Below are 25,855 nucleotides of genomic sequence, written 5' to 3'. Positions count from 1 at the left end.
GAGAGGGAAGTTCAGGACGAAATCTGCCTTGGCTACGTTATGTCTTGGGCGCTGCGCCTGCATAGCATGATAACGGTGATGGTATGATTGTGATTGGCTACCCTAAGCCACCCAAGTTCAGCTCAGCCCAGTCCATTCAGTTCTGGACTTTCTTGCTGCACATGCCACGTAACACCGTGAAATCAGGCTGCACTGATTATGACTTTGACAAAATTATCTTGTGTAACTTGACATCAATTGTGTAACCTCAAACACACCGGATCTGAAGGCCGACGACATCAGAATCCAATCCGTCAACCAGCCTTATCCTATTTAGCTCACACCACTAGCCCAGCCAGGAACATCGCAGCCAAACACGATGCTTGACCCCGGCTCAATCATCGCCCTCACACAAATCACCTACGAAGGCGCCAAACGAGCAGTCGACCTAGTCCTCACAGCGATACACTTCCCGAAAGAGTGTGAGGAGTTATTCGTGCAGCTCAAGCTCGAGCAGTTCCGTCTGCAGTGCTGGGGTCGAAGTGCGGGGTTGGAGCAAGGCAGACTCATCGAAGCTCTACACCCAATCTTCCCAGAGATACGAAATGCGCTCGACTGCATAAGCGCACTTTTCCAGGACCTGAACAAGTTACAAGCCAAATTCGGTATCGTGTCGACGTCTGTGGAGGATGTAGGCCGGAGGCAAAAGGAATTAGCCTACAAGTGGAATGAAGAACTTCATAAGCAAGGCCTGGCACTTTCTGGGAAACAGGTGGAGGATGGGGCGCCGTCTTTGATCTCGAAGGAACAGAGGGCTTTCTTCCCGGCTGGGACATTCAAGGTCACCTTGCCAGGTCGACTACGATGGGCGTTGGGAAACAAGTCTAAGTTCCGCGACTGCGTGGCTGAGCTGGAGAGGTACACCAACAAACTGAACCAACTTCTACCAGAGCGCCAGAGTCTTCAGTACAAACAAGACTGGACAAGAGTCAACATCATAATCGTCGGGAAGGCCGATGATGAGAACACTGTCTCCCTCCTACGAGATGCCCTCGAGGGAAGTCCCGCCATGGAATCATCACTCCGCGGGCTGGTGGACAGGAAGTCAGTTGCTGCAGCTCCGAGTACGACAAATTTCTTCCGCGGCAACCCCCAGCTAAATATGAGTGATTTTGCTATGCGATCGGGAACGCTAGATAGGGACAGATTCGTCTCCACAAGGAAGGCGACTGGCGAACTGGTTATGTTCGAGAAGAAGTCATGGGATGACGAGCGGTCCATGGCCAACCGCTCAAAGCTGCAAATGCGCCTGAGCCGCCTTGTTGCCATGCTTCGGCCAGGCAGAAGCGACTGCATCCTAAAAGCCATCGGCTTTGCTGAAGATGAAGTTAACAAATGCTGGTGGATCGTATATGGGGTGCCTTCATTCATATCATCTAGCCTTAACCTTCGAGTCATGACTCTTCACGAGCGGTTAGGCCGTGAATCCTTCCATCTGGCTCCCCTCGAAGTCCGGACTAAAATCGCCTTCTCCCTTGCCTCAGCGTACTCAGAACTATTCAGCAGTGGCTGGGTACATAAGGCTATCAGCAGTCACAGTATCGTGTATTTTGGTCCTCGTACTGATCTGCTTCGTCCTTCCGTCGTTGGTTTCGAGTTCTCCCGTCAGGATACTGAAGAGTCCAATATCGATGCCGCCAAGACGTCAGCACAGGTTGAACGAAGCACTTATCGGCATCCTGATTACATCGGTAGTGAGGCAAAGAGATACATGACACAATATGATATTTACTCATTCGGGCTGGTGTTGATAGAGATTGCATTCTGGCAGCCACTAAAGGATGTCTGTCCGTATGCCAAAGGCGACACATTCGGGGAAGAAGAGGCAAAGAATGTACAGAAGTGGGCAGCTCAAGTTGCAGACACGCAATTTGCATTTAGAGTTGGGACTGCGTATGCCAATGCTGTGAGCTGGTGTCTGAAGAGCGCTGCGAGAGTCAGCAAAGATCAGGAGGATTGGCATCCGGCGTTGGCGTTCAATGATCATGTTGTTGTCCCCCTTTCTGAAACCTAAGGTAGCCCAGTCCAATGGACATTCTACGATATAAGGGATGCCACTGACATGTCATATATGTGCTTTAGCTGGCTAATAATCCACCTCCGTAGTCCAACGATGAATACTACCGTTCTGAGCCCAAGATAAGTAGCAATTTTAACTTGATCATATCCTGAAGATCCGTTGTGTAATAATATGCACAGGGACTTTTTTGGGGGTTATTTTGTTTCTAGTTTGCTTATTGCCTTGCAGGCTAGCAGGGTATGCTGTGCGCACATCGAAGTGGCTTGGACCCGCCTTGGGTGCCTGGTCGAAAGCCTTGTTGGGTCTTTACCGTGGACTTACCGGGATATTGTTATGCAGTAAGCTAAAGTGTTGGCCGGAAACTGAGCCAGGGTCATTCACCGCTACGGCGGCGCTGCTGGTGTTGCCAGGGGTTCAGATGCAGCCTCGTGGGAGCCGAGCCGCATAACTGAAATTTAATAGCTTGAAATGTATTGTAATTGTAATTGTAGTTGCTAGGTCACCTCGCAACACAATCTTGTCATTCCTCGTCTTATTTTGGTGAGATCAGAGGCCCCCACCAGGGTAAATAAAGCGATATGTAAAGCTGCTTTCTTAATCATATATACTTCAATCCTAATTCTCGCTGTTCGTCTAATTCGATGATACGAATCGTCACTGAAGGATGTATGCTCAGAGCAACGATACGTTGCTGCAATATGTCACCAAGATTGAAGTGAGTATTCCAGTGATCATTTTGTGTATTTCAATTTAACAGCGCACAGAGTGAGTCGGTCACTGATGATGATGTGCAAAGTTTCTGTAATACCTGCAAGAAGATTTGGCTTCCTTTAGGACCGGAGTTTCAAAAGCATATCAACGGGTATCTGGAGCTCGCATCACGCGCTACTCAGTGCGCTCTATGCAGCCTTGTGCGCAAAGGGCTGCAGAGGGAATTCCTCGCTACATCCGCTGCCGTAACGGATCAATACGATCCCGATCGGCTTGATAGAGAGATATCCAGCAGCGTGGTTTTCAACAATCGCTTCGTGTCAGGGATTCCAGGTTGGGTTGCTCTGAGGGGCCGGAAGGACTCGGTGACCGTTATCGATGTTTACGTATCACCGAGGGCTTATTGTGTGTTGAAAGTGTATCCTGATTTCGGTAAGTTCCTACTCTGGTTGGAAATGGAAGAAAACCAGGATTGACATATGATTAGATTCCGAGCTAATGAACGCCTGTGCTCCATGTCGCTCGCCTTATTTAACAAATATATCCAGTCTTGGTTCACCAAGCCGTGACCTCTTCTGGGGAACTTCGGAGCTCTATTACGCCAGAATGCTTCTCTGGCAAGATGTGCGTACCCGTGGCGCCGCAATAAATACTCTGCCCTCGCGCGTGATAGATGTGGGAGAGAAAGACGATACATGGCATGATTTAAAGTCGAAACCAATTCGGCTGCTTGAACCGAGCAGGGAAACCTTGGGCACTTACATGACTTTGAGCCATCGCTGGAGCTCAACAGGCCATATCACGACAACGAGAAATAATATAGGAGACCAGCGAAAAGTTATTCCGTGGCAAAAGCTTTCCCGCACCTTCAGAGAAGCTATCGTCATATGCCGAGAAATGGGTGTCCGATACCTGTGGATTGACTCTCTCTGCATTGTACAAGATGATGAGGCTGATTGGCAGCGTGAGTCAAGGCTTATGGGGGACATCTACCAGAACTCCATGTGTACTATCGCATGCCATCTCGGAGACAATGAGAACAAAGGGTTTCTGCACAGGACCTTTCGCAAAGGCATGGTGGTTCTCCGTGGAGAACACGACCAGGCTTTTGGGCTCTCATTGCCAAGTCAGTTCTCCCGGGCCATTGTACATGAGAGCGCAATCAACTGGCGAGGATGGGTTCTACAAGAGCGTTTGCTCTCGAGGAGAACTCTTCATTTTCTTCCATCACAAATTTATTTTGAAACCGAGTTCAATCAGGTTATTTCTTTAGACACGATGAGATCTGAGTTTCTTGAAGGCACCCCCGGACTTGGACCTAAGATCGCTACGCTATCGGAACCTTTGAACAATATCGGAGAGTGGCACCAGATTGTCGAATGGTATTCTCAGTGCGCTTTAACCAGACCAACGGATAGACTTCCAGCCCTGGCTGGCATTGCATCGATCATACAGCGTCGGCTTTCGGATGATTATCTTGCTGGCCTATGGGGATTTACTTTCACTGAGAATTTATGCTGGGTGGTAGCTGACGGAACCAAAACTAAGAAGCCCGACTCACCTCGTGCGCCAAGCTGGTCATGGGCATCATTAGATGGAGCTGTCATCTGCATTGTTCCCAGCAGGTATGCAGTAGGTACGAACACTAACAAATTTGGGCGTCAACTGCGTGAGGATCTATCAAGTTTGGCTTTCAGTGACGCCTCTCGGTGGCAACTTCGTCGCGTTTCGCACAAGAGCAATCACGGGACACCTAGCTGGATCGAACAACCGGTGCCAATGAGTTTCATGGGCATTCCAAAGACACTACCCGAAATTGGAAAGCTTGGCCAAGATTTATCTGTGCCAAAGCATTCGTTAAGTTTCATGGCTACAGAACCTTTCTCCAAGATCCGTCGAACGTCTTACAGACCAGTCATACTTGGAGGACATACTGTAGGCATTGCTATACTCAACTTCGAGAATGGAAATGGCGACATGCGACAGAACCTTCAGTACTTTGAGTTAAATACCAATCAGTTTGGCTATTGCGTGCTCATTGTTTCAAAAAGCTCTGGAGAACCAACTGTTTATAGAAGAGAAGGCTTGGGGTTTCTTTATTACAAAGCACAGGCAGGAGATGGTAATATGCATGATTTGTCTGATAATTTGCATAGTCTGAAGGGCAAAGAGCTTGAGGAAGTTGTGCTGATATAAACTTCTATGTTAATTGCCGTCAAAAGAGATTTCAGTTTGTTTTTAAATACTTTGATCTTCATTATTATATTGATATAAGGGTTGCTGGTATAAATAGGAAGTCGCCATATTGCTTTAGCAACAACATCCATCACAATCGCAACATCCGTCATCACCGTCAGCTGAATCCTTGCCGTTTTTACTGTCGGCTGCGTTCGTCATTGGTTCTTGCGGTTGATATTGGTGCTCATACGTCGCGCCTGCTACCCCGACTGTCGCGCCCACAGAACCATACAAGGCTGTCCGCATATAAAACTGAAAAGCCTTGATATTCTCATCAGCAGGAATTATCTGTAACTCATGATATGGTGTTTGGATGTTCTTTTCAAACCACCAGAAGTCGAGGGCGCAGTCCTCAGGCTGTTTGATGATCCGCTTCGCAAATTGCCGCAAGAAACTCTGACAGTCGTTGAAACCGAGGACATATACGCCAAAGGATTTATGAGCGGCCTCACATTCTTCGTCAACTCTTGCTTCTGATAGCTTGGTCCAGCCGATCTGGCAGATGTAGTAGTCCTGGGCATACGGCTTGCCCTCACTATCAAGGCTCTCCTGCCGAAGCCGCATCATCTCCTCCTGCATGGACCACGGCGCAATATTGCTCTAGTAGTCGAATGACGGTACCAAAGATCCAACGAGATGTCCTTTTGGTAGGTTCTTGTACTTCTGTCGCGAGGGGAGTCTCAGCTCGTATTTCTTCCCGTACATGAATAATGCCCAGTGGTATAAATGGCCGTCTTTGATCCGACGAGAGAACCACACATTTTCTCCTCTGCTTTTGTCTTGCTCCTGCGCCTTGCGTCGCTCGACCTGTTCCTCAAGCCTTTTCCTATGCACTTCGTCTTTTGCGAGGGCCTTGGCTTCGAGCGTATATATAGCATTCATGATGAATAGCGATGCTGACTGTTGCGAACTGAATCATTCTACGAGGGCTCTGGGGATATGAAAGGGAATACCCTCTCTCCAATGCTCCCAGCCAGTTGAGAAATCAGTCAAATAGGCTTACATTATATATTCCTGTTCGTAATTATGTCTCAGCATGCTTAACGTTGTCATTGCGGCACAGCTGGCACATCAACGGCTTAAATCACCGTTTCTAGGCACTCCGTGACCCAAGTGCTTACAGATCCCCTGCCTTCGCATAAGGGCAACCAATCAGCTGGTCGAAATGACTTTATGAACTGCACAGTGACGTTATGTTCCTTCGTCATAACCATTTCGCAGCAATTGATCATTCTCACCATCAACATTTATCAGCAAGGGTTACCGTGACGTCAGCTAACAGAGACTACATCCTGGTCTTATGGCCGACCTTGTGCGTGCTTCTTTCGCTTGTATTTTTGTACAATCACTCCGAAAAAACAATACTCGAGAAAGTCCAAAGCCAGGATCTTCTTCCCCGGTCCACAATGCACGGAATCTCTCGCCAACAGACTCTAAATACCGCCAGACCAGTGCCATTCGATGAATCCGTATCACTGTTTCACATCCCTGAAAAGTCGAGTACTCTCGCGAAGTCAAAGCCAGACAGTCTTGTTCTGCCTGCTGTTTATGCACACAAAGGGAAACTGAATCGACTAAAATTCAACTATGGTGTCGAGAAATACCTACAAGTCGAGCTAGACGTGTCTAGGCTCAACGAGATCCATAACCAGCTTTGGATGGTCGGGAAACCGATGCCTGGACGACCTCTACATCAGCATCTCGTGTACGGTCGGAAGATTGTATGCGATGAGCAAGCGGACTTGCACTTGCTTTGGGATGATTATCGGCTGTTTGTGAAGCCATGTCCAGATTATTTACTGTCGTTTGACTTTTGGGAGCGCTATCTGTGCTGTGGTGACGACAACTTATGGGCAACTGCTGCCGGTATGGTCCAGTCGTATACATGGCTGATCCAAGACAAGTCCGACTGGAAGGTTGCAAAAGCAGAGGGCATTCTTTCTGAATCCATGACTTGGGAGCGCTGGACCGCCTTCGTCTCCTCTTTCACCGACCATCTTGAAGCATCAGGCCTCGATGTCAATCCACGATTTAAATACGGCAATCTTCGGCTCCCCCGGATCCAATGGATATGGCGGTTCCGCTCTCGCACTGGTGGTGTACACGCCTTCGTAAACGGATATCTGAACCCATACTCAAGTTACCGTCATTTCTTCAAGCAGATGGTGGCGCCCATCACAGTGGCAACGGTCTATTTTGCCCTCATCTTGGCTGCGATGCAAGTCGGGCTAGCCACGACGATGTTACAAGATAGCGATGCATTCCAGAGCGCGTCAATGTGCTTTACTGTGTTGGCTATTGTTGGGCCGATCGCGGCGGTTGCAGTGCTGGTAGCTGGGGTAATGGGCTATGTATTCATCTGGAACCTTTGTCATGCGGTGAGGTTAAGGAAGATAGAAAAGTTGGAATCAAATATGATAAGAAAACAGGAGGTATAAATACATGAGGCACTACGATCTAACCGCAATAATGATAATTGCCTATCTATCTTCAGATTAAAAAAGAAAATTAATATTTAAAAGTTGCCTTTGTTATTTATAAACTTAAAGAATATAACTTAGTTATGTTAATAGTTATTAATAGATACTATATTTTAGTAACTTAATATATTAATAACTAGCAGTTTAGTACCTTTTTAAAAACTAATCTTTATTAAATATATATATATATATATTTATATAAACCCTAAACTTAATTAAAACCTTTTATTATATTTACTTAATATATATTATTAAGATACTGTAAACCTGAAGACTTAATTAATATATATCTTAATCTTATCTACTACTACTATAGATACTCGGTACTAAATGGGCTTTAGTGTTTAAGTAAATGTAGAGGCAGCTGAATTGTATAATAATATAAACCCTTAGGAGAATCAGACTTCGAAATCAGTATTTAACGATATGCAATTACTGAAAGTCCATTCCATGATATCGTAAGTATAGTTAACATCGCTATATGCTATATTCATTCGCCACACCCTGGACGTAAATGGCAAACAAAAGTAGTCAATGAGCTAAGACAAATTGGGAAGCATTGTGCGGGACAGGACCACCATTCCGACAGCTGATCGGCACACGCGTAGCCGAGGAGATATCTGACTGAGGGGCTAAGCCCAATAACAACTCTCCGTCCCATCGCCATACCAGCTTTTCACCCATAAGGTCGAGTCATGGTCGGAGTGCCGGGTCGTTCGAAAGCTTGCCATACCTGCAAGAGTCGTAAGCTTGAGGTAAGTTCTTACATTTGTCGGTCAAGTATCTGTCTGCTGATTTACTTCCAGTGTGATCAGCTTCGACCCTGGTGTCGCCGATGCACCCGGGCTGGACTCAGCTGTGGAGGCTATGAAAGGCCTCCAATATTCGTCAACCGGACCCAACATGGCCACGGCGCTCTGTCATGTAGATCGCATTCTCCCCCACATGCCCCAGACCAGACTGCGGTATCAACGCCATTACTTGACCTATCACTAGAACGCACAGCAGCGGAGTCAAGGTACTTGTTTCTCTACTGGCGCTTCCTCCTCCCCAATAATGGACAGATGTTCTCTCTGCAGGCCACTAGGCATTCGACTACGGGGTGGATACAAGTCGTGCAAGACTTGGCCAAAAACGATGAGGGCGTTCGTGCTGGGCTTCTCGCCAACGCACTGGCGTTGGTTGGGCAGCAAATGAAACAGTTATCTGTCATTATGGAGGCATTTCATATGTACTCCAAGGCGCTGCAGATCCTGGCTCGGTCTTTGCCGCATATCAAACAAGAACAGACGACAGAAGAACCTAGGCTAATGACATCTGCGCTTCTCGCAGCATTTGAGGTACTGTTAATCCCCGTGCTGTTGTCCTCCCATGTTGACTGACCCGCGCAGTTACTTCAAGTATCTAATGGCCGTCAATCTTGCCTCCACGGAATAACCTGGCTTCGTCACTCGACAGGACAAAAAGCCATTATCCTTGCCAGAGGTCCAGAGAGCTACAAAGAAGGCATTGCTCACCAGCTATTTGCAGACGGTCGCCTACATCTGGTACGAGAGATTCAGGTAATCTTAACCCCATACTAAGATTCGTCTCTAGATTTACCCTGAAATTCATAACCGTAAACGGTCGGCTTTTGACACCCCAGGGTGGAAGTCCATACCATGGTCCACGGTACCAAAGACTCCGAAGGACGAGTTGGTGGACATACTTCTGGAGATTCCTGGTCTCCTGGAAGACCTTGAGCGAGAAGCTGCTGATGCCACGCAGCAGGAGTCATTGCATAAGCAGCTGCAGGAAAGATGCCGAATTTGCCGCGAAGATCTACGCAACTGGTGCAATTCTCTCGGCGATGCTAGTGTCAGCTTCGCCGAAGAGTTGATATCGATCCCTGCAACCCAGGATTCCTCTCTGTCCCCAGAAGACTTTGCCATGGCTCATTTGGGCATGATCTACTGGGCGACTTGCAGCCTCCTGTACCAAATCATGGCCGACGACACTACGGCTTGGCTGTACTGCCGTAAAGTCTTGCTCATGGTTCCCTTCTTTCAGAGGCCTGATATGGGGGCCATCTTCATCAACTTTGTGGGGTTTCCGGTTAGTGTGGTCGTAAGCTTTGTCGCAAGACAAGAACATGCTGCCTTTGAGACGTCAAAAGAGTTACTCTACAGGATATTTACGGACCCAAATCACGGCAGCCAGCTACGGGCATTCTTTGAGACGTGGCCGTGGCAGAGCGCTAATGAGACACGAGTGGTCATGAATAGAGCGAAACGAAGAACTAAATAACTTATTCACGCGCGATATTATAACGCTGAGGCTCCATGTGCAAACCCATGTCATGTCTACTCTACATCCACACTTGCAATTGTCACGCCGTTGCCATTATTTCCAAGATCCGTGACCGATCTACCGTTCTGAGCCGCTTCCATCTCTTCAGGTGAAGGTAGGTTGACAATCATTAAATAGAGAATGTTCTAGCTCTTTGTCAGCTAACAATCTGTCTATAACTTTACATCGGATGGCATACACGATTAATTCGACGCTGTCCGTTCTCTAACAGCTCAGACTGATCCTGAAGCTGTTGCAGTTGTATCTCGTATGCACTCTCATATTGCTGGATATAGGCTTGCTGCTCTTCAGCCGTAAGATCCATGCCTTGGAGCATAGAGATGAGATTTGCCATCTGGGCAGACTGTTGGTCCCGAATCAGCTGTTCCTGATCGGCCATGGCAGAGCGCATACTTTCTTTTTGCTTTTGAAGGTCTGGTGTCAGCTTGCCCCCAGATAAGAGGCCAAGTAAGCCACCGTTAGAGACAGGATGGTTTGGGTCAAGGAAGCGGTTCGAGAAAGGCTTTTGCGGTGTGGTGGAGAGTATGTCTCCATTACTTTCAGAGGCCTGCGTAAATCTAGAGTCAGCGAACGAGACTAAAGGGCAATGTGTAAGAGTGCTGCTGCCTACGTAGCGTGCCTGAGCTCGCTGATCAAAATAGTCGTTCAGCTTGGCAAACACCGCTTTCTTCTTGTATGAGTTCTGAGTCGTCCGCTCAATGGTTGGGTAGATAAGAGTCGCAACAGAGTCGGGGAGATCGTCTTGGCCGTGGGACACACCAGCCGAAGGATTTCGCAGGTTTCTTCTGGTCTTGGACGAGGCTCCAGCTGTCGACTTATGCTTCAACATGGCTTGCACTGGGTCAGTCTTTTCTTTGTTGCTGGAGGAGATGGGATTGTAGGACATGAGGAGACAATACAGTCCTCGCGGCTGGAAGAAACTGATATTTGCTCGATCCATGAACGAGTTGGTTCTATTTAAAGATCAGTCACAAGAACGAGAGAGAAACTAACAACCTTACTTCCATCGAGTCTCCGTCTTAGCGACAATCCCGGCGACGATCTGCACGGCAGTGGAAACCCCTAGAGCGATGTGATTGGGAATGAATCCGGTGCCTATAGCAGCCACCTGTATGGCATAGAGCCATTTAGACGCTTGGGCAGCTTTGTTGATAGATCGTATGAGTGCGAGGAATGTTTCTTGATCAATACCAAAAGCCTGAAGATCAGGCGCGTATGCCTCTACGAAACCGCGTTCTTTGTTTCCGGGGCATCTCTGGGGAATGACAACTGGGCTTCTCAGCCGAAGTGGTGATGGGGCAACACCCAAGCCAGAATGGCTTGTTAAGAAGCTGTCCAAAGTGGAGTCTGAACTTTGCTCCATGTCTTCGTGCTCATCCCCGGAATGGTCGTTGTAGGAGAAAGGATTGGGGTTCGAAGTCATGATGATAGTTTCGTGATATAGTGATTAGGGATGGGTTTATTTGTTGGCATCAAGAAGAGGGAGGGTTCTTTTTAAATACTTTTTCCAAGCCAGTCCGAGCCCGTCGGCGTTGAACAGTGTTTTTTTGGGAGGATTCTGCGGTGCGTCATGGGTTGGCCTACATCTACGGCTAGGGGTATAAACGGCATGCTGACATGGTGTGCTTAGTGCACTGCATATTTACGAAACAGTACCTTCAAAACGCATAATATCATAATTTAATAGATCCACTCTGGCTCCAAGTACGAGAACCACCCAAATCTAGCCCTTGCTTAAGAACATTGCTATCAATTAGCAGGCTCCATTGAGAAGAGACAACTTGGGATAATCTAGTTGATACTGTTATCTCCAGGTCTTACACGAAGAGGTATATATCTAATAATATCCAATTTAATATACCGGAGCAACTTAATACTTATCTCAAACAAACTCGCCCTAGCTACAGTCCTCATTACAGCGTATATTGAAATCGCGCTTAAGATTATAATCATGGTCATTATAACTGTGTCCATATGTTTCCTGGCACGAATACAGTGGGAGGCTCAATCAAGTCTATCTGAAAACCAACATAGTAACGAATCTCGTCCGTATCCCAGGGTATAGGGATAATGCTAAGGAAGTTCAAGAATGGCTTACCTCCCTTCCGATAGTTGATCATGCTTATCTGTGTTTCTCTTTTCTCCTCCACATTTGTCTTGAGGCTGTACACAGTACCGTCATCCACATATGGCCTTGGGGAACCTCTTTCAACCTTGCCGTCTGGCGATTGGAGAAACCGACAGTTTCTACCAAGAGCCTCATGTCGACTATACCCCGTCAGAGTTTGGAAGCTGTCAGAGACGTAAACTATAGGACAGTCTTCAAGCGTAATATCGCAGACGACAAAGGAACATGACATGTCGATTTGGCCGATATCGAATTGGGAATTCTTCCGAGTGATAGCCAGCATGAGTACCTTGAGGGCGTCAAATCCACTTTTGCTGTAGATGTTTATCGGTCTGGGTATTGGGGCAGTAGGTATTTGGGCCTTGACTTCGTGATGTGTCGACTCAAGGGAGGCTTTGGGAGAAGCAACATTGTTCGTAGACGATTGATCCGCCTTTTTGTCTTGATTCGTGGCTGGGTCCGGGGTCTTGGCGCCAGGCTGAGTGTTAGAAGGGCTCCCAGACTCTAAATCGACGAATGTATCTGCCGGTCCCAGCATTGAATTTTCCTGCCACATTGGCATGGTTTCTTCATCCTTTGGTAAATCAGAATTGAATGGATAGACGATAAACTGAGGATGGTCTGTTTCACTAAATAACCCCACGTATTTCTTTCCATTGGATGGTACTGTGCTGTTGTTGTCGTTGAGTTGGCGTGATGATGCTGTACCTGGCGACCTATGTTGTGTATCGAGCTCATCGCAGGCTTTAGAATGATCTAGAGTCGGGGATCCAGGGAACGATGCTGGAGGTGAGTCACAGAATGATTCTGTATACTCGAGAAAACGCTTCATTGCAAAGTCGGCCTCTGTTCCATACCATTCAGAGCCTTTACAGCCTGCGACACTAGCCAATTCGATACGATCGTTATCTAAAGCTTGTAATCTTGACTTGATGTGTTTGAACTCCTCTTTGAAGTCTGTTTCGAATGTTTTGGTGCGTTCGTTTATTGATGCAATAGTAGAACTAATGGCAAGGGAGTTAGGAAAGGATAACCACAGATGTCACGGCGCGCTTACAATGTCATGACACTCAACGCCATATCTAACGATACTTTATATGCCGTAATCGTGTCCCTGAAAAGCTGGATTTCCTTATCTCTGAATGCCCAGGCCATTTGCTTCCAGACTCGGACTTGGACGGTCCCATTTCTTGAGGTCTGGGTGAAGCCCTGCAGCAAGGAAGTGAACTCGTCAAATATGTTCAAACAATTTTCCAAGGGCGCTTTTATGCTGGCGCAGAGGTCGAGGTGGCCAGATAGTTTATCCTGGATATTCGTGATATGGGCAAGGATCTCATACAGGGCTCTCAAATCAGTCGATAGCGCGGCGATGTCCTTTGGGGCATTTTGGAGGGAGTCAATAAATTCATAGAGTCGCTTAGAGCCGTGTAACAGTGCGCCTACAATGCCGACAACACTCGCTGTCACAGAAAGCGGATCAGACATTGCAAAGATGCTTGGTTGGTACAGAATGAAGAAAGTGCTGGGAGTTGGAGGGGGAAATTTACTTACTGTTTCGTGTTTCTATTTTCAGCCGCAGATATCGATTAGCAGGTATTTTCTTTACTGGCATAATTTGCTAAGTGACATGCAACTACTCTGCTTCCAATTGGCTGTTGACTATGAGCGTCTTGCAGTCTGCCTTGTGGCGGCCCAACATGCGACCTGGAAGCCTCGCTGAGAGCCTTGTTAGGTCTTGATGCATAATTGGCTGATTACAAGAATATCGTAGTCTCACCGACAATTTTCCTTATCCTCTTCCAAATCTTCACAGTTTCGACAAAATGGAAGTGACCGGCCTCGCCGTTGGTGTTGTCGGACTCGCTGGTCTCTTTAGCGTCTGTTTGGACTCGCTTTCTCGCTTTCAAACTTACCGCGAGTCGAATTCTGAATCCCATGTATTGGATACACGCTTCCGAGCGGCTAGAGCTCGATTTGAACAATGGGGAGTCAGTGTTGGCATCTCCAATGGGCGACTACAGCCCGATCACCATCGTGGACTCGACAACAAAGAGAGGGCGAATCTGATTGAGAGCATCTTGGAAATCATAGCAAAGACTATCTGCGATGAGTCAATGCTCCAAAGAAGTCGCACCGGAACCAGATTACAAAGCGGGCAGTTTGGAGGGTTATCACAGTCTAGAGGCAAGCGATTGAAATGGGCCCTTGGTGGAAAAGAGAATCGCACCGAGCAGGTCGACGTCTTTGAGAAGCTGGTGCAGCAACTTTATAATCTGATTTCGCCAGAGGACAAAAGCCAAAAATTTGAAGGATTGGAGAGCACAGCATGGGTAGAGGATATTCGTCAAATGTTAACCAAGATCGAGAAGGGGATCAAGTGTAAGTCTTGCCACCTCACACTATTCGGTATCACTTGGCTAAGACAAACAAGTTGAAGAGCAGCGCGATGTGTTATCATGGCTCGGAAAATCCGCTCCAAACGATAAATACGAAGATTCCTTGGCCAATCGCGTCGACTCAACATGCGAATGGATATTTGAAAGACCTGCGTTTAAGTCGTGGCTCTCACCAGTGGACTCAACTAGGCCAAGTGTGCTATGGATAAACGGGCCTGCAGGATTTGGAAAGACCGTTTTGACTGCTCATATCGTTCACCACTTATCTGAGGCCCTCGAAACACCTGTGTCCCATTTCTTCTTCACATCTGATCACGAAAGTCGAGAAGATCCATTCTCCGCTCTGAGATCATGGCAACGTCAAGTTTCTGCAAAGACCAACAACGCATTTGAATGTATTCGTCGCGCCTGGGAGAATGACTCCTCCGAACATGCCTCTAGAAGAACTCTGGTTGCCCTGTTTAAGCAAATGATCACAGCAGTACCAGGTTGCGTGTTCGTCGCAGACGGACTGGATGAGTGTTGTCAGCTGAGCAATGGCGACGCATCTGTTGCCAGGTTCTTACGAGACATCATAGGTGCCATGGCAGGCGCCGACGTCAAGCTTCTCCTCGTAAGTCGAGGCGAGCCTGAAATCAGAGAGGCTCTTGTGGAGCATAAAGAAACTTTGTTAGAGTACAGAATCGGTACGAATGATGTTCAGGCCGACACAGCCACCTTTTCCCAGTCGGTCGTCAATAGGAAGCTCATTGGCAAAAGCGAGGATCTGCGGTTAGCTATCTCAAAGTCCATGACAGATCGGTGTCAAGGACAGTTTCTGTGGATCAAAATGCAAGAGCAGTCTTTGCGAAACACAATGAGCAAGAAGCGACTCCAGGAAGTGGTGAGCAATACACCTTCCGGTCTTAATCGCCTTTATGATCAAAACTGGAGTAGGATCATGAACATGTCGGATCAGGACAGAGATCGAACCTTGGCTCTTCTGCGTTGGACTGCATTCACATTCCACTCTCTTCCTATCTATGCAGTCGTTAAAGCTGTGCTAATCGATCAGTTTGAAGAACTGGACCCTAACGATTACCCCGAGAATGTCGACGACGAGTATATTGCAGGCGAGATACTTGGACTCTGCGGCCCCCTCGTGGAAGTCCACGACCGGAAGAATTCATCGCCAGAATATGGGAGACTTCACATACCACATTTCTCCGTACGCCAATATCTTCTTGAACATCTGCCGGCCCCACTCTGGATGCAACCCAAGGACATAACAAACATGGAATGCGAAACGATTCATCATACAGCCATAGCACGGAGTTGCATTCAATATCTGAGCTTGCCGCAAGTTTGGGAAGAGGATGAAGACTCTGAGATTTATCCGACAAGCTTCCTTCTCTATGCGGCGGCTTTCTGTTTTCGGCACGCCAACTTAGGCTTCATGGATCCATCGCTTATAGACCTTTCAAAGGCATTTCTGAAAAGGAACAATCCTTGTTATATCGCGTTAGGAAACTACATTGCTAAACGTCAGGGCTCAGTATCGGTTTCGAAGTCAAACCTTCAGTTGCGGCTTCGCCCTTTTGAACTAGTACTGCATAAAGGGTGGATAGAAATGGCAGATCATCTGTTTGACGATGCAGAGGTCAATGAGATTGGTGCTCTTGGACGCACACCGATTTTTTGGGCGTGCTTATCCGGCTCAGCAAAATTAGTGAATATGCTTATTCGACACGGTGCCGACTTGAACATAACAGACATCAATGGTTTGACATGCCTCGACGCAGCAGCATCCTGGGGTTTTGAAGAAATTGTCAGGATCCTGGTGGAGTCGAATGTCAACTGGTCATCACGGAGTAAGTATGGCATCACGCCATTACATTCTGCCGCGGAAGGGGGCAATATGAGATGCTACCAGTACTTACTGGAGCAGGGAGCTGATGTCAGGATCGGAAACGTGGATGGCGCTAATGTTATACACCACGCATGTCTATTAGCTGGCCGTGCTGAAGTATTAAGATTTATTCTTCAGAATGGGCCTGCCACTTTAGCAACAGATGATCAGTGCAGCTTACCCTCGCCGATGATGCTTGTAGCTAAGAACGGTGATATCGACATGGCCAAGGTTCTCTTCGAGTTTGGGGCCGTTTCTTCCTTGTTTATTCAATCGTGTAGCGGGGAATTGCCCCTTCAAGCTGCAGCATCTTCAGGTCATATCGAGCTAGTGGAGTTCTTTCTAGAGCACGGTGCAGCAACGACACTGTCCATTCCGAACAACGATGGCGACACGGCGCTTCATCTTGCGTGCGCTGTGACAGGGCGCGATAAGATCATTAGTATTCTTCTTCGCCCAGGCGTCGAGGAGTCGATGTTGATGGAGAACGAGGAAGGCAACACACCACTACATGTGGCGTCTAAAACTGGTCACGCCAGTTATATCAGGTTGATACTTCAATACTCAGAGCCAGAACACCAACGTCTTCTGGAAATGCAGAACAAGAAACTGAACACGCCTTTATGTCTTGCATCTGCTTTGGGTAATGTGGCTGTCGTCCGCGAATTGCTCAACTTTGGGGCTCAGACACTCCTTTCAGTTTCCAATCAAATGGGTGAGACGGCTTTGTTTGTTGCAGCACTCCTCGGGGATGCAGACGTCGTGAGGGCACTACTGGATTATGGGGCGGAAAATGCTCTTGACATCATCGAGGCTTGTGGTAGCGGTACATTATTGGCGGCGACAGTCGGAGGATCCAGTGAGGTTGTCAAGGAACTACTCTCCCATGGTGCAGGAAGAACTGTCGCATGTTCAAACTTGCAAGGCGAGAGGCCTTTACATGCCGCCACGCTTCAGGGCAACGTCGAACTCTTGAAGCTTCTTCTCGAAGTGCCTGGTGTCTCTGTGAATCAGAAGACTACGTATGGATTCTCGCCTCTGTTTATAGCATCAAGAAACGGATATTTTGGCATGGTAGAGTTACTCCTTTCCGTTGATTCAGTCGATAAAGACACCGAAAATTGGCTGGGCCTGAGCCCTTTATTCGCAGCAGTGGCGAATGGGCATTTGGAGGTCACAAAACTCCTCCTCTCCAAAGGATGTCATTTACAACACGGAGTCAGCATCGGCCGAGACTTGCTCTGGTGGGCTCAACGCTCTAATAAACCAGACTTGATACAACTACTGAAAACACAGGAAGCTCTCCACGGTACCGCCAGCGGCTCATTCAGCACTCTACCTGGTCCATTTCTCAACTTGGAGCCTCTCCCTCGAGACGCGGAGACTGTAGCCTGCGAACCCAGTTTCTTCTGGTGTTATGTCTGCACCTTAAGTGTACGGGATGACCAAAGATTTCGTTGTGAGGAGTGCAAAACCTTCATGTTTCTATGCGCAGAATGCTTTACTAGAGGTTTTCAACTATGTCCGAGATCGCATGCTCTAGATCCACCTGAGTATGACGAGTCCGACAGTTGGAGCATCACTGCAGTAAGGTTCGGGTTTTAAAAGAGGCTTCAGCGCCCAGGCCACAAAGGTAAAGGACACCAATAAACACATACGGTCAATATACTCATTACCCTCACAATCGCCTAAGGTCTTGCTTTTGGCTGAAAAGCTAGATGGTGTGATGACTGACTGTTGGATCATCACAGATGGTTCTGAGGATTCATAGTTGACCACTTCATGCAAATTCATAACCTGTACTAGTCTTTGATCTGATACAAGGCAATCCGGGAAGCTGATTTTTAATTACCGCAAGAAATAACCCTAGTTACACATTCTGCTCTCATATTTATAGGCCTCCTAATTCTGTACCACCTCCTGGCGTTTTCCAAGCAATTCCACAAGTCCAGCAAGAGAAGCCTTAACAAGACCTTGCGTTTGTTGGCCAACCGTATCTTTCACTTCCTCATCGATTGACTCGGCCTCCGCAGTCCACGTGAGATGCGTTTTGCCCGGCTCAATTGCTTCTAGATGTTGCATCCCGTACAGGCCGATCACTGGGAACGGCACAGGCTCCTCGAAGCTGTAGCTAATGATATGCGACTCTTGATCAAGAATCTCGAGCTTTTCATTGAAGCGGGCGCCTGAGTCGGTTACCGCATACCTGACTGAACCGATCCCTTCACCATCTGTCGTGCATTGGACAACCATTGGTGACCATGCGGCGACGTCGTCAAACTTGGAGAATATAGACCAGACTTCTTCGATATCGTAGTCCAGTTCCTGTGTGAGTGTGTATATGAGAGTTCGAGACATAATGATAGAGTAGATATGTAATGTTGATTGGCTTCTTAGAGGAGTACAGTTGAGACTTGTGGGTGAGAGTTCTTATCGGCAGAAAAAGCTTATTTAACTTAGAGTCACACGGGAATAGAGAGTTGTTAAAACACAGAATGTTAATCAATATGGCCTATGAAGGTGTTTATATATGCATTAGGCACAAGTCCACACAGGCGCCCAAGGCGGCTGCATTGGACCATTGAACAGAAGACAACGACAAAACACCCCGGAGGCTCGGGTATATAGTCCAGCCCGAAGCTAGAGGTTTGATAGGCATTAAGTGGTAACTTAAGCCTTTTTTGTTCCAGACCTTGGCCCCGATACCCCGGCCTTTTGTCTTTGGGCGGGTACAACAGTTTGTCGACATGGTGCGGCTCCGCAAGTCCGCCCACATGCTCTTTTTGGGTGATGTTGTCGGTTAATGGCTTAATGCCAATGTATGAATCAGCAATCTTGCTTTCACTGTCCATTGTGCTCTTGCTGAGGCCCTGATAATACATGCCTAATGTATCGTTAACGGTTACTGTGTAAACAATAAACTTAGTACAGGTTGCATGCACTGACGTGCCACAAAACGTAGCCTGACTCAGATTCTAAAAGTGCATCGTAAATAAGAATTGCAATTTGTCTTACTATAATTTCTTGTCGGATAGTCTAATTTGACCCTCATCGTAATCCTTCTCGTCTGCATCTACTGTTCGGTTGTGAACTTGCTTCGCTTTCGCAATTGATCTCCATAGCGGAAGAGATACCAGAACCCAACAATACCAAGTATGCTCAAACCGCCCAATAGACTACAGCCTTTCCCGATTCCCAGGTTCAGGTAGAGAGGCCTACCAAACAGGATAGCAGCTGCGGCAAACGAACTTCTCAAAGCATCATTGGCGGCGAAAAGACTAGCCGCGTAATGAGGATATCCCAATGGGAGATAGATGAAGATCCCAGAGCCCACAACAAATGAGAAGCCGCAGTAAATGACAATACCCATCGTTGGCACCTCCCAGGGAATTGACTCTCTAGCGCCCCAGCCAAATAAGAACATGCCAATTGGCGCACCAAAGACACCAAGCAGCCCAGGGCGTAAGAAGGTCTCGGGGATATCATATGATCCGAGTGCTTTGAATCGCTTTTCGATGCATAAACGATACCAACATAGGTACCATATGATGCCAATAATACACGCAACTAAAACGCATACAAAAACAGCGCTTGTTTCTCCTAGGTTCATCCCATAGATCTTGGAATAGACAAGTGGGAAAACCTCGAAGAAGGAGTAGTATATGCCATAAGTAAAGGAAGTCTTCACGGAGGGGTTAGATGTAAGACAGGTAACTTTGTCAAGGCAGCTTACGTAAATGTTCACAAACGCGATTGAAGGATCCTTGAGGGAGATCTCAAATGGCTTAATCAGCGCCGCTTTTATGGCATCCCTGGGTTTCACCGCCCTCAACGCAATGGACGTTGCGTCAATGTATTTCTCCGAGCCAGCGTCTTCGCTCAGTAGTTTCGATCTGCGGTACATCAACGTCGGTGTAGATGTCTCGGGTAAGAAGACAACGAGGAGGACGAAGACAAAGCACGAGAGCCACAGCAGTTCACACATAGACCATCGCCATCTATTGCTGGTTAGAAGAGGTCCAAATTTACAAAATCAGGAGTAGCTCACCCTTTGACAACAACTGAGAAGCCTGAAAGCAATGGGCCAAGTGCCGGGCCACAATACATAGCCCCTGACCACGCCGCTAGACTGTATGGGATGTAGATGACGGAGAACTATTCAGCAGGTAGTTAGTCGCTAGAAAGTACGATGGCACTTGAGAAGATTAGGCGTTACCATGTCGGTGAGGCTCGCAGCGCCAGTGGCGAGGCATGGGCTTCCAAAGAAGCCTTGCAGGAAACGAATGACAAGGAATCCGGCAAAGCTCTCTGTCAATGCCGCTCCAATACAGAGAAGATTGAAGATGGCAAAAGTAATAATGTAGATCGGGTTACGGCCGATGTAGGGGATTTCGCTGAGCGGAGAAAAAAGAAGCGGCCCAAATCCATCTGTAGATTATCATCAGCCTATATCAAAATATCATAGCGGTGATTGAGAAGAACACACATCCGAGAACGTAGAGAGCGAGACCTAGCGACGCGGCTGTTTCTGTGACGTCGAACTCTTGCATGACTTGTCTACACGCCGATTTAGTGTACCGTCCTCATATGTAACAAATCTTCAACGTACCCGACGCTTGGAACGTAAATCGACGACCCGCAATAGATGGTAAAAGTGTATAAGCTATTGAAAAGAGTTTTAGTTTCAGCACGTGATAGGGATTCACTGAACCAGATATAAACTTACCAGATCAAGGCGGCCACCGCAGTCTTCCTCATCGTAGACCAATTGTGAGGATTCTCGGGATCATCGTCTGATTTCCTGGTTTCTGGCGTGAGAAAGGCAGAAAGAAAGATTAACAGAGCAATACTCATCACTTACCATCCAACAAGTATGCAACCATCCTCGATCTGAGGATTGGAGTGTGAGGATTCGCTGCTTGCTTCCTCGGGATACTCATATTTGTAGCTCTTCAATGCGAGGAATCGATTTCTTGTTGCTAACCTGACAATCGTGCCCAGGGCCGTGGTCCGGAAATACTGTGCTGTCATGCTGACAAGGTAGTGATGATGACTCTAAAGTGTGTGAAATGTTGGTGTTGCATCCTCTCAAGATATGAGGTAGTCTACGTGTTTTGCTTTATACTAAAATTCTTGTCCGAACTTTCAGCTGCTTTCTTTAATACAGTCCGATTAATGTGAGGGTATTCGGGACGACCAGAGGGTTTCGCCCCGCCCTTAGGCAATTCGGGATTTGGGTGGAGCCCCCCCCTTATGCCGAAGCAATTCACCATGGATGACCACTTTCGGGGAAGAGAGCGAACAGATGTCCGAGTACGTACTTGGTCTATCACTTTTATTGATAGTAGACTAGATGATACATAGAAAAACAAATCACCGAGAAAGCTCTAGCACCGCTTTTGCTCTTTAATATTTTTCATTTGTTTACTCATCAGCTCAGTCCATGCCACTACAGCTTCATTTTACGATCTCTAATACAGCACGTCCTCCGATCTCTCCCCTCATGTCAAATCCCTCAGAGCATCAAGCCACTCTTCTTCAAATAAATCCCCAATGGTGGTGTCTTGCTGACCTGCAGAGACTTCAGTATAGGCGGACTGAAACTGCAAGGTGACCATCTCAGTTTGGAGAATGGAATTGGCGATTCTCTTGAGCTCTAGTAATATCTTCTTGGCCCTCGGCCATATGCCCTCATAATGCCTGAGCGTGCCAAGGCAAACGCGGATCCGGGATCGGGCTACTTCGGCTTCATCTTCTGGTAGTGCCGACTTGCAAGCTACGAGGTGAGCAATGGTGCAGCAGGCAACCATACAGATGACGAAAGGGGATAGCTGGGCTGAGCCGGCGGGAAGGATGATAAGGCACTGGTTCTGCTTGCGGATGGCTTGCAAGAGCTTTTGCAGATGTGACTGACGGTTCAGTCCGCTTCCACCGCTGATTCCTAAGAACAGCGGAGGGGGAGGCGACCCACAGCTTGAGATTGCTTCAATAGGGTCATATCGAAGGGTGGAGAAGGGCCTGTGTATGTAAGCGAGACATCTATGATTCTTTGGGTCAGCTCGATTGCGCAACTAGCTAAAAACATATGCGATTTCTTCTCTTACGTGTACATCATCATATGTGATTGGAAAATCAGCTGATCCAAAAAGGCAGGCCGAACATCGAGATCTCGTTTACTTGGCGGTAGCATGGCAAACCAGCCAGCGATCTTGGCCTCGAGGTCATCACACAGTGTCTCTGCTTTAGATGTCGTCTTGAACTTGAGCGATGCGTGGAGTGTGGTAGCAAATATTACACTTGCATCGATGTAGTATGCAAACGAAGAAAACGATTTTTCTTGCATGTCGTACTCGCGGTTATGATACTCTGCAAATGTCGTTCTTGTCGGCGGGATGAGCTTTGTAGTTTCAGTTTAGCAATGAAGACATTGATACTGGGATATGTCCGGGCGAATCACCATTTCATTGTACTCCTTATCTTCGCATGGTAGTTCCATGTCGAAGCTCATGTCCTTCAGCCTCAAGGTATAGTCCTGTCGGATAACGGCAAAGTTTGCGTCGCTCACGTACAACATCCACATTGTGCGCCTCCAACTTTCTGCGAGCACCGGATCGCTTTCAGAAACAATGTCTGCAAGTGCCTTGGTATCCATGCCAATGAGGTTTGCTTGGTGCATTGCCTTCAATAGTAGTTCATCGGCAGGGCCCTGCTCCGCGCACATGCTCTTTGCCAATGCCGTGAGTAGGGTCGCCTGCACGGTGAATCCATCTATCTGTTCCGTCTGCCCCAAAAGAGAATCTTGGATTCCAATGGCAGGGTTGCTCGTGTAGAAAGAGCCAATATGTTGAACAGCAGCCATGACATGCTGAATATTAGGGTATCCAGCGGCATACCTCGCTTAAAGAGCTGACCTCGGCAGGATAAAAGGATGACAAGGGTGAAAGTTCTCATAATACAAATCGATAAGCTCGATTCCCCCATCGTGTTGACTCTCCATCACTCCAAAGCTTGAGAGTGACTCCGATGGTGGCTGTTGTAGTTCCGGATCAAGCGATGTAAGGCTATCGGTGGGTGTCAAATTATGCGGCTGGAAATCTTGAGCCCACGTTTTTCTTGACTTTGCTTTATAGCTACCGCTTCGACGCGATTCGGGAAATGCGCAGTTTCTGGACAGGCTTTGGCATCGGGAGCAAGTAGGACGTGTGCCATCACATTTGAGATGCTGGTTGCGACAAGGAAGACAGGCAAGCGTCGCTCGAGTTTTGGACCGGCGCTCCATTATAGAAAGAAAGATTTATTTGGTATCCGCTATAAGTTCTTTCGATGTATTGACTACGCTGTTGATGATCGGAGTTTTAGATGGTGATGTCCGTTACAAGCGAGGACTGAGGTAAAAGTCATGATTCAGCCTCCGAAGAGCGGTGCTGCCAAGACAACGCTATGACTCAGCAGAAACTGGGGACAAGCCTACCCTGCATCGCGCCGGTGTTTAGGACACTTAGATGGGATTGGCACGTCTACAAGCGTATAAGCCGGGCCCATTTCTACGTAGCTGCTAAGTTGGCATATAAGAAAAACCTCGGCGCATTACTTATATATCTAGCATAGAACGGCAATATTCTAGTTGGCCAACCAGTATCGAATCGAGCACAAGCTGTGCCCCAGAGGATTGTCAACAGCAGAGATGGCATACGATACGTTGCGAAAAAAGATGTGGCGCTCAAGATTATGGTGCCTGAAAAGCCAAGTGAGCATGAACATAAGATGCAAACAGAAATCGCCAGGTGTATCCAGGATATCTCCCATCCCGTATTCTATTAAAAAGCTTTCGTCCTTCGTGGATCTCGCGGTGACCACCGAGTTCTTTTCCATAGAGGTCAGTCAACTTATTACATCGCTCCACCAGGACGGTTCATCTGACAGAATTGATAGACTTGAGTAGCGCGAATCTTATGTGAAGCCTTCGACCTATGGAAGGCAGGTGAACTTGTCATGCCAATGAAGGTCGATGAGAGTCTGATTGGAGACAATGTATCTCTCGGCGACTTCGGACTTGCAATTGAATCAGTCACCTGCCATTTATTGTGCCCCCGAGAGAGTTCATGATCAGGACCCGACCTTCGCCACTGACATGTGGAGCTAAATGTGTATTCTAGCAGACCTGTATATGGGCTTTATTCTTTTCTACGGATCGGGGAACTCTTCCATAGTATCCTGTATAGTCCATGCTTTAGGGCCCCTCCCTACTGCCTGGAAGGTAACCTACTAGACCCTGATGCTGACAGGCAGGGCTGTCATCCTAGGAAAATTAGAGTGCACTGCTAAGTCTACTAACAATAAAGCTATAGTCCTACGCACTATACTATACTGTACTGCGCTTGAATACCGGGCACTGGTATAGCTAATGGCTAAAGAGAATCACTAGATCTAGCCAATTAGACACCTTAAATTTTTATAGCTTTGTTTTTATAGGTCCTAAGATTTCATTTTAATATTAGAGTGTGAACTTAAGATACCTAGTTTTACTGTCTTCTCTCTAACTTCACTTATGTTTATTGTTCACTCTAACTAACAAGGCAGGGGTCGTCAGTAGTGATTGGTGGTACGATCAGGACTATGAGCTGGATCCTGCGGCCTCACTTGAACCCAGGGTAGCGCGGCTACGACCAGGCGTTGATGAAGCAGAGAGAACACTTGTGATATCAGTACTACGCAAAGGGCTTTCGTATCTTCCTCAGGATCGACTAATCGCGAGAGAGCTGCTAGAGGATGCTTCCTTCAAGGATTTGATGCAGGTTTACGGATTATAGAACGTGTATACTAGTAGTCGAGATAATAACAAGTCGTTTTCTGCAATGTCTGTTGTATGAAATGCCTTCCTTAGTCGATCGATACAGCTGGTTATTACTTTGAGGTTGGTTTAAAAATAGGACAGCATTGCCCGATTGAATAAATTGCTGCCATTCCGCCGTAATTCTTTAACGCTCAGATCCCTGATATGACCTATGAGAGGGCCAGTAAGCCTAAAGGACAACCGTCGCTTAGAGCCAACAGTCATCCTCGGCGCTTCCTTGTTTTGGGAATGATCTGATACGCGTAAGGGCCAAAATTGTTTTGACCCGGCCGTCCATAGCTAATGGGCCATTACCTTCATGGAGAACGGCCATTCAGTGACCTTCTCCTAATCCGGACGTGGCGCGTAACGGTCAAGCAACTTAATAAGACTTATTCTCACTGACCTCGGCTTTCAGGTTTACTTTGCGTAGGTAGCATGATTTTCCGTCGATCACTATTGCGTATCTCCGTCCGGCATATAAGCAGGGCTGGCAATTTGGGCAACCGCTAAGGTAGAATATGAGAAATGGTTGCTCCCTTTTTCTTTCATATCTGACACTGAGGCAACGGCATATCGAAGCCGACTCTTTGCGACCGGCATTAATTTTCAAGGATTATGTGCTTCTGGTACTTGAAGATCGAAGCAGAATAGCACGTAAACTGAGAGAAGCAGGAAATTAAAAGAGAGCACCTTTGGCCAGTCACTCGGATATCTTAGCGAGCTTGGTTCCTCGTGTAATGGAGATTTCAGCATAGGTAGTTATATTGGCA

General features: G+C 47.3%; 8 protein-coding genes across 8 annotated transcripts; 3 read left to right on the top strand and 5 right to left on the bottom strand.

The window, feature by feature from the left end:
• Nucleotides 1-358: 358 nt before the first annotated feature.
• J7337_003399 (uncharacterized protein) lies at nt 359-2,053 on the top strand (the record flags this gene model as incomplete). Its single annotated transcript, XM_044821115.1, has 1 exon — nt 359-2,053. The coding sequence occupies one exon, from the start codon at nt 359-361 to the stop codon at nt 2,051-2,053; it is 1,695 nt and encodes a 564-aa protein (XP_044685415.1).
• A 6,649-nt stretch (nt 2,054-8,702) lies between these two features.
• J7337_003398 (uncharacterized protein) lies at nt 8,703-9,704 on the top strand (the record flags this gene model as incomplete). Its single annotated transcript, XM_044821114.1, has 4 exons — nt 8,703-8,833; nt 8,972-9,035; nt 9,085-9,582; nt 9,657-9,704. The coding sequence occupies 4 exons, from the start codon at nt 8,703-8,705 to the stop codon at nt 9,702-9,704; spliced, it is 741 nt and encodes a 246-aa protein (XP_044685414.1).
• A 126-nt stretch (nt 9,705-9,830) lies between these two features.
• J7337_003397 (uncharacterized protein) lies at nt 9,831-11,260 on the bottom strand (the record flags this gene model as incomplete). Its single annotated transcript, XM_044821113.1, has 3 exons — nt 9,831-9,962; nt 10,016-10,790; nt 10,839-11,260. The coding sequence occupies 3 exons, from the start codon at nt 11,258-11,260 to the stop codon at nt 9,831-9,833; spliced, it is 1,329 nt and encodes a 442-aa protein (XP_044685413.1).
• A 535-nt stretch (nt 11,261-11,795) lies between these two features.
• On the bottom strand, nt 11,796-12,527 carry WC1 (blue light receptor; the record flags this gene model as incomplete). Its single annotated transcript, XM_044821112.1, has 1 exon — nt 11,796-12,527. One exon carries the CDS (start codon nt 12,525-12,527, stop codon nt 11,796-11,798), a length of 732 nt encoding a protein of 243 aa, XP_044685412.1.
• Nucleotides 12,528-13,788: 1,261 nt separating this feature from the next.
• J7337_003395 (uncharacterized protein) lies at nt 13,789-17,346 on the top strand (the record flags this gene model as incomplete). The annotated part of the gene is made up of 3 exons (XM_044821111.1): nt 13,789-14,344; nt 14,397-17,271; nt 17,298-17,346. 3 exons carry the CDS (start codon nt 13,789-13,791, stop codon nt 17,344-17,346), a joined length of 3,480 nt encoding a protein of 1,159 aa, XP_044685411.1.
• Nucleotides 17,347-18,151: 805 nt separating this feature from the next.
• J7337_003394 (uncharacterized protein) lies at nt 18,152-18,607 on the bottom strand (the record flags this gene model as incomplete). The annotated part of the gene is made up of 1 exon (XM_044821110.1): nt 18,152-18,607. One exon carries the CDS (start codon nt 18,605-18,607, stop codon nt 18,152-18,154), a length of 456 nt encoding a protein of 151 aa, XP_044685410.1.
• Nucleotides 18,608-19,322: 715 nt separating this feature from the next.
• J7337_003393 (uncharacterized protein) lies at nt 19,323-21,280 on the bottom strand (the record flags this gene model as incomplete). Its single annotated transcript, XM_044821109.1, has 6 exons — nt 19,323-19,757; nt 20,466-20,677; nt 20,736-20,806; nt 20,859-20,912; nt 20,976-21,050; nt 21,111-21,280. 6 exons carry the CDS (start codon nt 21,278-21,280, stop codon nt 19,323-19,325), a joined length of 1,017 nt encoding a protein of 338 aa, XP_044685409.1.
• A 470-nt stretch (nt 21,281-21,750) lies between these two features.
• On the bottom strand, nt 21,751-23,108 carry J7337_003392 (uncharacterized protein; the record flags this gene model as incomplete). The annotated part of the gene is made up of 3 exons (XM_044821108.1): nt 21,751-22,267; nt 22,354-22,646; nt 22,707-23,108. 3 exons carry the CDS (start codon nt 23,106-23,108, stop codon nt 21,751-21,753), a joined length of 1,212 nt encoding a protein of 403 aa, XP_044685408.1.
• Between the last annotated feature and the right edge of the window lie 2,747 nt (nt 23,109-25,855).

Source organism: Fusarium musae, chromosome 2 (assembly GCF_019915245.1).
Source record: "Fusarium musae strain F31 chromosome 2, whole genome shotgun sequence".
Classification (NCBI taxonomy): domain Eukaryota; kingdom Fungi; phylum Ascomycota; class Sordariomycetes; order Hypocreales; family Nectriaceae; genus Fusarium; species Fusarium musae.
This window is presented reverse-complemented; position numbering and strand designations above follow the sequence as displayed.